Source organism: Corvus cornix, chromosome 2, assembly GCF_000738735.6.
Source record: "Corvus cornix cornix isolate S_Up_H32 chromosome 2, ASM73873v5, whole genome shotgun sequence".
Classification (NCBI taxonomy): domain Eukaryota; kingdom Metazoa; phylum Chordata; class Aves; order Passeriformes; family Corvidae; genus Corvus; species Corvus cornix.
This window is the reverse complement of record NC_046333.1, coordinates 64451661-64463002: the sequence shown is the minus strand read 5'-3', so window position 1 is coordinate 64463002 and position 11342 is coordinate 64451661. Positions and strand designations below refer to the sequence as shown.

The 11342-nt window shown below is 39.9% G+C and overlaps 1 protein-coding gene across 2 annotated transcripts in view; it reads right to left on the bottom strand.

Annotated features, from left to right (window-relative positions):
• Positions 1-6923: 6923 nt before the first annotated feature.
• CAP2 (cyclase associated actin cytoskeleton regulatory protein 2) overlaps positions 6924-11342 on the bottom strand; it is a 68493-nt gene continuing 64074 nt past the window's right edge. For both annotated transcript variants that reach the window (XM_010402881.4, XM_019287875.3), the window contains 2 exons: positions 10044-10184; positions 6924-8496 (listed from right to left, as the gene is read on the bottom strand). In XM_010402881.4, the coding sequence (XP_010401183.1) occupies positions 8413-8496; positions 10044-10184 (225 nt within the window). In that variant the 3' untranslated portion in view covers positions 6924-8412. The remainder of the gene's footprint in view (positions 8497-10043; positions 10185-11342) is intronic.

Here is an 11342-nt window from a genome sequence, read left to right as displayed (position 1 = left end):
TTCACCGCGCGTGCGCCGGAGACGCGCTTTGCCTCTCCCACTTATCGCGGAGGAGCGGGGGGGAAAGCCTGACGGGGAGAGCGCCGCGCCCGGGGAGAAACAGGCTTCCCTCCCCGCCCTCGCCAAGAGATGGTATCGCCGAGGGCTGAGGCAGAGTCGGCTGCCCCTGACGTGCGAACGCAGCGGGTTCTAGAGCTCCGAATGGTGTGAAAGTTCTGCGGTTTTATTTTCTTGTCTAAATGTTGTGGGGTAGTTTTCCCCTTTTATCTCCCCCTTTTCATATTTTCCCCTATCACATATCGTGTTCTTCCTCTTGAAAAAAAAAAAAACCGAACAAAACAAAACAAAAGAATCATTTAGGTTGGAAATGACCTCTTTAATCCAACCTATGACTGAACATCACCTTGTCAACTAGACCAGGGCACTGAGTGGCACGTCCAGGCTTTCATTAAACACCTCCGTGGACGGTGATTCCACCACCTCCGTGGGCAGCCCATTCCAATGTCTAATTGCCCATTCTGTGAAGAAATTCTTCCTAATCCTTCCAACCTGAAACTCTCCAGAGAAGAGGCCCACCCGGCTGCAACCTCCTTTCAGGTAGCTACCGAGAGCGATAAGGTCATTACTGAGCCTCCTCCACGCTAAACCCTCAGCTCCCTCAGCTGCTCACCATAGGACTTGCTCTCCTCAAATGCTGAACAAAGAACCAGCAGCAAGTTTAAACACAGTTCTTCAAACTGATTTGTAATCTTTAAGGATTCTGTGTTCTACTAAGCATCTCAACCAGACTGAGAGTTCTGACAGACGTGTTAACACAGCTCCATACTGAATGAACAAATAATGCATACTGTGAACCCAGAGTGTCTCCCATGTTGAAGACAGCAAACGTCACAGCTCAACAAAACCAGAAGTTTCTCCCTCTCCCTGTTAAACTATTTTCCCATTTAACCTCAACCAATTTCATAAAATCATAGAATCATAGAATGGCCGGGTTTGGAATGGACCTTAAAGATCATCTAGTTCCAAGCGCCCTGCCATGGGCAGGGACAGCTTCCACTAGAACAGGTGGCGCTAAACCCCACCCAACCTGGCCTTGAACACTTCCAGGGGTGGGGCATCCACAGCTTCTCTGGCCAACCTGTTCAGTGCCTCACCACTCTCACAGTAAAGAATTTTTCCCATGTATCTAACTGCAATTTCCACTCTTTAAGTCCCAGAAGTTTGTATGGAGTGAGTCTAGAATGCAAGCAAGCTGAGGTGGATTGCCAAAGTGATTATCAAATAATGACCCATACAATATTATGCAGTTATGTAAGGTGCTGGCACTCACTATGTAGCTATGGTTTTAATTACACTGGCATGTTTCGTAACACAGACCTTGGTGAAATCAATATGGGTAAATGCTTAGGGAAACACAGCAAGTTTCAGCATGATTAGGAAGGAAGAAAGGAAGATAGACAAGTGTATAGATGAAAACATGGTTTTAAACCATCTATTAACTCCTAATAGAAAAACTATCTTGGAAAACTGACAGTAAATGTAATACAACAAGGCTTCTTTCCCTATAATATTTCACTTCTTCCTTCATGAGTTACAGTCTATTTAATTTTTTTTTTTAATTCGATTTTTACCACAAACCCTTCAGGACCAAGGAGTGTCTAGCCCCCCCTTTTTTTTTTATAATTCTTTTTTTGGTCTCTCTGGCCACAGGTTTTGAAAGCTAGATCAGATCTTAAGATACAATTACAAGATCTCAGAGACTTCATATAATGTTGCTGGTCACATGTAAATTTTAGGCTGACCAGCAGCAGCATTACCCAGGCGTAACCATAGTGAGTTAGAACTCACTATGAGATTATTATGGATATTCAAGGTGAAACGGAACCACTGATAGCAGAGAGCAATGGACTAAAAATGTAATGATGTAACATTTCCTCAGGCCCAAATTTTTCAGTTATTAGTTTTTCAATCCTCTGGTTTTAAAAAAATAACCCACAATTGACCCACAGATTCTGTGAGCATTCAGATTTTTCTGTTCTGGGATGCATATGACAGAGATGTTGTGACAACAGGGCTTGCCAGTAGTGACAAACTCACAGTCTGGGCTTTTGATGACAAAGGGTCTTGTTTCATTGCTGTGTCAGATTGTCACACAGGGCAGTATTTACAGTTTTCTGCAGCACCAATTTCTTGCTCCTTTGCTTTCTCTGGTGGGTGGAGTCAGAAAGGGAGAGACTCTTGGGCAGCTCATTGTACCAGCTGATGAAAATAAGTCCTTTAATGCCTTGGCAGTAAAATATCCTCTTCCCTAGAAATGAGATTTAGGCAAGAGGAAATGTTTTGAACTACATCAAAAGAAGAAGGTAAGCACCTAAAAGCTGGGATCATAACAGTTAAGGTTTAAGGGGAATCTGGAATCCCACCTTAAGCTCTTTAAGTGTAGGTAATGCTGAAAAACCTCATCAGTCACTCTTGAGAGGGGAATCCTTCATAGCCAATAGGAAGTAACAGAACACTGGTGCACTGTAAATGTGGCTGCTGTACAGAGCTACAGACATGTATCTTTGCTCATTTTTGATATGCCTTCTAGCATCTTGTTTCAAGGGTTTTAAGCCACTTTTAAAACCGAGGAATCACTGAGGTGTTGAAGTTCAGTTCTTTGCTTGTGGGATAACAGATCACATATCCTGCATCATGCTCAAATATTCTAATAATAGGAGCTCTTCTAAAGAGTCCTTGGATGAGAGTTGTTGGCCATTAATCAACAAGGTCTTGTAATTCCAAAGTGGTTAATTATTGTTGGGCCCAACAGCTACAGTTCATGTTATTTAGACATTTGTATCAAGTATTTATGTTCATGTACAGAGTGAAATTAAATGCAAATGATGGTTAAAGAGATTCTTCATCACTGAAACTATTACAGAGTCACTGAAGAGTGAGAACCTTCCCGCTTGGGGCAAGCAGCCAGATACAGAACATGAAACTTGAGCAAAAAACCATATGTATGCATTTACATAACGACAATGTAAAACATTACACATTTAGTGTGTGGAAAATGGTACAACTGTCTCCCAAATTAAATCAATTTAGCCTTTCACTCTGAAACTGATCTGTCACATCCATCTAAGGAATTTGAAGGAGAGATTGGTTCTAAAACCTTACACAGTCGACTGAGGCAACTTCTTTCTAATAGATGCAACTTCAAGCGTAATACAGAGAAAACAGAATCCTGGTGGTCACAGTTGATAAAAAGGTCATAGCAAATCAGCTGGAGAAAAAAACAAAAAACTTTTCCACTTTTATCTTAGGGTACACAAGTTTTTAGTGTGGCTGCCTGTTTATTCGTACTGTCTGGTTTAGGAGTTGTGCATAAACACCTTTATTTGCCTTTTACCTTGGCCTTGTTTGAAGGAAGATTAACAACAAAACAGCTTTACTCAGGAACGTGGCACTGGGAAGCCTTACCAGTTACCTAACTCCCTATCACATTCCCTTCTCTTCCCAGGGAGGAAATATGATGGTGCCTCTGCTGAAGCAGCAGTGCAATTAGGGCTTTGGAGACTTAGAGTCTTTGGTGGTCAGTGGTGATCGGGTAGGGGCCTCAGCATGCAGCAAGACCTAGGGAAGAAAGGTTACGCCAAGGAAATTACCAGTGAGTTTTGGGTGGTGGAGTAGGGAATATTCTCTGTTCTTCTACAAAACTTTTGGCACACACAAAGATTTTTCAGCATCATTTCAACCATCAAGACAGAGCAGGTTCTTGTTTTCTGGTAGTCAGAACATTCCTTGGGGAGCATTATTTATGATTTTATCTAGGAACAGGGGGATTATATCGTAAGTCAGGGGCCTGTTTATAGGCATCTTCTGAGGGCAGCAGCTACTTCTGGGCAATATTTTCACAGCATTTGGGCCCAGATCACCTCCAGAATGAAAACTGAATCTGCTTTCTGTGTACTTGATAACTGCTGTGCTTGCTAGAATATCGTATAATTGACTGAACCTTACCTCCATTTGTCTGGAAGCAGCTGCTTCCACATTTTAGAAGCAGCCCAGTTGAACAGCACATCAGGAGAGTGCACTAAGGGCGCAGACTGAATTGACCCCCGGAAGCATTCCAAATGGACAAATGCTTAATCTCTTGGAAAGATATGTGAGGCACAGGGTGATGAACACATAGTGCAGTAATATTGAAGGAACTCATGCAGATCCAGATATGTTGAGGATTCAGGAAAGAGTAAGAACAAGAATGATTTGTCTGGAAAATAACTATGGCACTGGGAAGCCTTAGCAAGTTCCCAATTCCCTAGCACATGGAAAAGATTTCTAGTTTTCAAACACAGATTTGAAATTACTTACTCCTTTACCTTCAATGGCTCTATTAAATATTACTTTTAAGTTCAATCAGGTATTTTTTTAAATGGAGATATGCTTAGCAGTGTTTAAAAAAAAAAAGAAAGAAAACCAACCCAAAAGATCAATTTAATAATTGGTAACAAGTAGTTATTTTTGATTCTTCCTTGTTCATCCCACTCAAACCTTTACCTTTTACCAAGATGATAATTTTAAGATCAAAGTAATATTAAGTGTTTTTACAGTAACTTTTAGAGGGCAGAATTCCCCAGCTGTTTGGCAAACAGCATCCACGTCCTTTGTAAACGCTGCAGTCCTGCAATTTATCATTAAGAGCTTGCGAAGGCCTGGCCTCGGCTGTTTCCTGCCATCTGGTGGGTACTTGGAGTCACTACCTCGATGTGTCTAATCTTCAATGGGTTCTTAGTGACCAATATTCTAAACAACTAAGCAAGTGTCACAGAACACAGAAGGGCTGAGGTTGGCAGGGACCTCTGCAGTCCACCTGGCCCCCTGCCCAAGCAGGGCCACCTAGAGCCGGTTGCGCAGGACCAGGCCCATGGGACTTCTGAATATCTCCAAGGATGGAGACTCCACTGCCTCTCCGAGCAACCTGTGTCAGTGCTGGTCACTTGCACATGAAAACAGCGCTTCCTGACGTACAAGGGAACCTCCTGTGTTGCAGTGTGTGCCCACTGTCTCTGGTGCTGTCACTGCATACCACTGCAGAGAGCCTGTCTCCCTCCTCTTTGCACCCTATTCTATTTAAGAAAGTATGGCATCCATTGAAGATTTTCACAGGAAAAAAAGCTCTTTACATTTAGACAAATTAAAAGCTCGCCTTCTCTTTTATGTGTATTTTACTGGCTGATTGACAGCATCTGTACTAGTGAATATTTGACCCATGCAGGTTTATAGAAATGAATTGGCTAATTACACCATACACATTTTTTCCACATCAATATATGAACCAAATTCACTGTCTTCTGTTTTGACAGTGGCACTGATTTTAGGGCATGACCACAGTATTAGTGTAGCATAATGCAGAAATCAAGGGATATATCTCGTGTGACAGCATGCAGTAAAAAAAAGATCAATGGGACCTTAGAGGGATGCTCAGCATTTAGTAGTTCATTCCTTGCTGGAATCAACCATCAAACACAGATCAGTCTTGCTGCTGAAAACTTGGTGGATGCAACTGCTCATGGTTGAGATGATTCATCAAATCATCATTCTGCAGTTTGTGGACTATTTCTATCTTAAGATAAACTTGATTTTTCAAAAAATGAGGTTTTAACCTTTAATTGTACACAAATTCATGTAAAGCAGAAGAAGAACTTTGTTTATTTAGCACTCCTTTGTAATTTTGCATTTAATGACAGGTTGCAGGGAAAGAACAGTCCAACCTACCAGAAATGTATAACAAGTATTTTTTATGATGACAAAACTGAACTGACAAAAGGTAGTTATAGATTTTTTGTAGTTGTTGTTATGTGGCTGACTAAGAGTACTGGATAAAACCTATTTTGGAAGTCTCTCTCCTGCTTTTCTGGTGTCCAGCAATGCATTGACTTGTCATCCTTTTCTTCAGTTGAAGCAATTGCCTTGGGTCTGTCCATACAAGGCTTTCTTCCTTTGCCTTTAAACTTCTGCCCTCTGACAAAGGTCTGAGGTGTGCTCAGACTGCCAGGCATGAGCTGTTACTGCACAAGACCTTTTTCTGCTAAGAAACCAGTCAAAGCAATGTACTTGGGTCTTGCTTGTTGCAGGACCATGAATGCTAGGGTGAAGGTCTAGCCACAAAGGAGTTTGCCATCCAATGTTTAAAAGAAGAATCAGATCAGCCTTTGTATTTGATGGGGGAGTTAAATCCCTCAAAAGAACTGTAAGAATTTGCCTGTGTACTGATTCAGAGCTGTCTCGCTGCTTCCTGTTTATCATCAAGATTTGATACTTGGTTTGTATCTTACCTCCAAAGCAGTAAGTGGCATCCTGCTGCTGCATGCCTTGTCCCCTCTTTGATGCTGTATGAAAGAAAGAGTCGGTATCTCAGGCCAGAATGCTCCAGAATGAGATTATTTTGTAGAACACATTATGATTATGATTTAAGGATTAAACAACCCTTCAATGATCCTTTTATCCTGACAAGTATGCGGAGCCCGTTTTTCAGAGATGAGGCACATCCAAGTGACATACAGAGTGGACCACCTGTGATTTGAAGCCATATAGAGAAACAACAGGAAAAGCTAAAAATAGAAGGCAAACATTACCAACTTGCACCAGGTCATGATCACCTCCCTAGACATAATCCCTGGAAGATACAGGTGTATCTAGAAGTGAGAATCATGAAAAGCTAAACTTGCTGGCTGTCACCAAAGTTATGTGCATGACACTTCAGGTTTTATCTGCTGGCATGCAGAATATCCTCTACTCACTGTCAGGTGGATTATGGCAGCAGAAGTGATAATACTTCAGTGAAATGGGACGAGGAGCTACTTTTTCTCACTCCAGCTTTTGAAACAGGGTTTAAGGAAGAGAAAGCCCTATAGGACAAGCAATGGAGCAAGCACAACTTTGTTTTTAAACAAGTATGTTTTCTTTTTTATTTCATAAGAAGTTTACTGTTGAAAAAATGATATATATTAAAGCAAACACATGATACACATAGGTTAAACATTGGATAGCAAAACCGTATGGAATGAGCACTACTGGTTATATTGTATAGGGTTTACAATCAAAGATATACTTAAAAACCCTTAAGAGTTAATATACTTTCAAGGTAAGTTAGGCACAAAATTTAGCTTGTAACTAGCTCTGCAAGCATCTCACTGTGATGTCACTGATACAAATTATTACAAGTGATCAAAAACACAAGCTTTTAAAATTTTTAGAATTTTATTTGCACCATGTGCTGAAATAATACAAATGTATATAATACTCCACCTTTGTTAAAAAAGCATGTAAAGTAGGGACTGTAAAGTAGAGTCACATGGCTAAACGGGAAATTACCCCTTTATTTGGGCTCAGAATTAGTATGGCATAAATCTATGGCTTTGCTTCATGGACATATTTGAAACTGAGTAAATCCTACAAATGTGGGGAAAACCTCCCAGGATGATACTTCTAATGAGCATGATAAGCTACAGTACAAATATTTTAATGGAACTGTATTAGTAAGGAAAACTAGCTGGTACCAGATGTATATGTCCTTGGTTTTCTGTATAAGATGCAAGATACAATGTGAAGTTTTAAAAGTGAGAGGTTGTGTCACCAAAAAAGACAAAAAGGAAAAAAAAAATCCAAGGAGTAAAAAACCTTCAAGTCATTTCCAGCAAGGTTTTAGCATTGATGAGGCTCTAGCTTAGAACTACTGATTTGCAAGAAATCAGAGAGCAACAGCAAGTCTGTGAATCATAATAAAATCTTACTTCCCAGAAAACTGTGGGATCTTCTAAATATGCATATTAGAAACATTTTTGATTAAATTGCCAGATTTTTTTTAGATTTTCAGTTAGCAAAATGTATTGCAGTGCTGAGAGTTGTCCTTTTTTGCTTGTTTAAAACAAAATACATTATGATTGCCACAGAACTGCAAGAAACTGCATACTTTCTACGGATACATTTTTACTGCATCACACAGGAATTGCTTAATAGGCAAAAATAAACACCTTAACATCTCAATGCTGTTTTTGATTAGCAGAAACACAAAAAGGAATGCACTGAAGCAAGATGATAAAAAAAGAGTATCATGCAGTATGTTGGCTTAATGTATACAGTATTTCAAACCAATGATGTGACAGGTGGGTGGGGGGTTTAACCTATTACATTCCCATTCAGAATTAAAATTGTATGTGAAGGCAAACTATGTGGAGATGTGACCAGTACCGGGATGCCTAACCAAAGGGTGCCAGACGTGTTACTGTTCCTAGCATGCAGAGCTAATGCCTGAAGGCCTATGACAGCAGCATGAACTCCTGCTACTTCTAGTTCTTTACATTACTGCTTTGCGTGTGCTGGCCACAGTCTGGCCGCGGTCAGCAAGTGCTCCATGGCGTGAGGAAGTCAACCCACAATCTCTGCAGGTTCAGTGACCAACTTAGATCCATCCCATGCTGTCTTGAACTGTTCAGGAACCGGAAATTCTTTCTGGTAGGAAACAAAAGCAACAATGATGGTTAAACAAACAGGGGATATCTCATGAAAACTGGTGGAGTACTATTAGTGCTACATGACTGTGAAAGCATTGATAGCTCAGACATGCCAGGATTAGAGAGAAGCCTTCTTCATTACCCTAGCAAGCTATTTTACAATGCCACACAGGAAAAAGCCTGATTGCTACCCAGTTTCAAATAGCCTTGGTATGGTACTACTTTGCAATAATCCCTCTCAACACCATTATCTGCATCAACTAAGTAAATAAGCCTCATGTCAGAAATGACTTCAGATTCCATTGGTGTCTGGGTTGGAAGACAGTAGAAAGGATTTAGATGCCGAGATTAAGCCAGGAGTCCAATTTTAAGGACAAAAGCAATATTATAATATGAAAGAATAAAATAAAATAAAAAACCCCCAATCATTTTAAGTGTGATACACTTCAAAATACTCAGTATCCTTTGTGGGGTACACAAAACAAAGCAGAACATCAAGTAAGTGTCCTTCTATTCTACAAATTCAGTGAAATGATGGGAGATATTGTTGAGTGTTTCTCTGTACCCAGTAACAAAAACTATGTGAAAAGAAGGGTTTTTCATTCAGACCTCATAGAGGTATTTTGATAGCCAGTAATTTCTGATGTTATGGTGATTCTGAGGTGAGACTGACCAAAAGGACTCTTTTTCAAAAAGAAATAGGTGAATATGCACCCGCTGAAAATCATTCCCTTTTTAGTTATCTAAAGCTGGGCATCCAGCAGTCACTTTTGGAAATGTGGAGCACAAGAATTCTCATTACACATTTTATTTTAGAAAGCCTAAACCCCTGTAACAAATTCCAGCCCAAAAGAGCCACAAGAAATTTAAGTTCTGGCTATGGCCATGCACTGCAATTTCATTTCTGCTCTGTTGAGGACACCAGGGAACATGTTTTGCCTGCTTGTGTGAAGTGATCCCTTGGTTGTGTCTGAAGTGACAGAGCATGACTTTACTAGAAATGCCACTGGGCATAGTATGAAATTTTTTCTAGAACAGGAAAGGAACTGGGAAAATACACCTGTTTAAGTGGCTTTTAAGGACACAGCTTGAAAATACTAGAAGGTACTACAGCACCTACCCATGTATCAATAGCTTTAGAAAAAAACCAAGTATATTATACTGTATTATTTCACCTTTAGTAGTATTATATTTATCTTAGTTTCAGTCTCACCAGCTTCAGACTTAAGTGCACTTCTGTGAAGTGAATTTCTCTGGAAGATTATCTTTAGATATCAAAAAAGATCAAATGGACAGGAGATGAAGCTATTATCCATCAGAATGGAAAGAGAGAACATAATTTCTGATTTTTGAAATTACTTTGTGCCCCAGAAAATAAGGAATTCTCTCTCCTGAGATACAAGCACATGGAAATTCAATTGTTTTGGATAATTTTTTGGTGACACAATGTGTGTTACGTTAGTTTCTTTCCTAGCAGCTCAAGTGCTATTAGCTGCCAAGATTAGTATGGAACAGAGAGGAAAACTTAAAAAATATCTCACTCACATAATCACCATCTTGGGGGATGAGAATGTTCATCTCAGATGACTTGGCACTCACGATCTCACAATCCAATGACTCCTCACTGAGGTAGACGTGGCAGCCTTCTGTTTTGTTAATAGAAATTGTTGGCACTTTCCCCATCACCTGCAAAATAAAACCTACTTAACATCAAATCTTAAAAAGCAGAGATACCGTTAAAAAAATCCTCATTGCCTTCCAGGTCTAATTTTGACCACCAGTATCTGATCTATTTGTCACCTGCCTGTATGATGCCATGATGCCTTGATTTGATTTGTTGGACACTGAAAATTCTTGGTGGTGGTAACAAAGACCTATACACAACAGCAAACCTGTAATATACAGCAAGCTTTTAATATACAGTTTGATGAAAGTACTTCTCTGATTCTCTCTAATTTCAGTGACACTTTTGTGCTGATATTTAGGCAGTGTTCACCTTGTTCATCAGTGAGAACTGGCTAAGAAATCAAACATGTCAACTTCAACCCAGTAAGAGCAAAGGAAAGACCCCAGCATACAGTAGTACCCAGCAAGGGATTTGTAATATGCTCTGAAGACTTCAAAGCTCTTCCAGCATGCAACAGGAAAGGGTTTTTATCCCCTTCAGGCAAGCTACAGTTCTAAATAAGTACTAAGATCAATTTAATTAAATCTCTAAAACTATTTCTTATGTCTCTTTAAAAGCAAGCACAGGATTTACTTGAGGCGAGAAAGGGAAATCTTCTCTTGTTTACAATTTTAAAGATTGAAAGATTTCTTGATGGCTAACAGTCTGACTCACTCACTGGTTGTCAGTAAAAATTCCTCCTCCTGCCCTCTCTAGCAAGGACAGCAATATACTCGGGAAAATGCATCGAAACAGCAGAGACTATCCTGAGCCATAGAACAGTGACAGCATGTGACAGAGATGTACTTGTTAATGAGAGTTCTGCCATCACTTAATTAAAGAATATCTTCCAACTTCAGTTCCTTAAATGTGACAGTAAACAAACTGGTCTGTCCTTTTGCATCCCACCCTTATCCTGAAGTCTCATCTACACAGTGGATTAATGCATCTTAAAGTTCCTTTTCTTAAATGGCTTCATATGCAATGGAGAACAGAAGGAAGGGGTGTTTAAAAAATTTTGCCAACATCTGGCAAGAAAAAAAGATACTGAGATAAAGGAGAGCCAAGCAATATGGCACTGAAATAACTATAGCAAAATCTCTAGTATTAATTTACTGAAATCTGTTGCATTAACATATCATGTATTTGGAAATTATGAACTCGGGTCTTCACGTTAC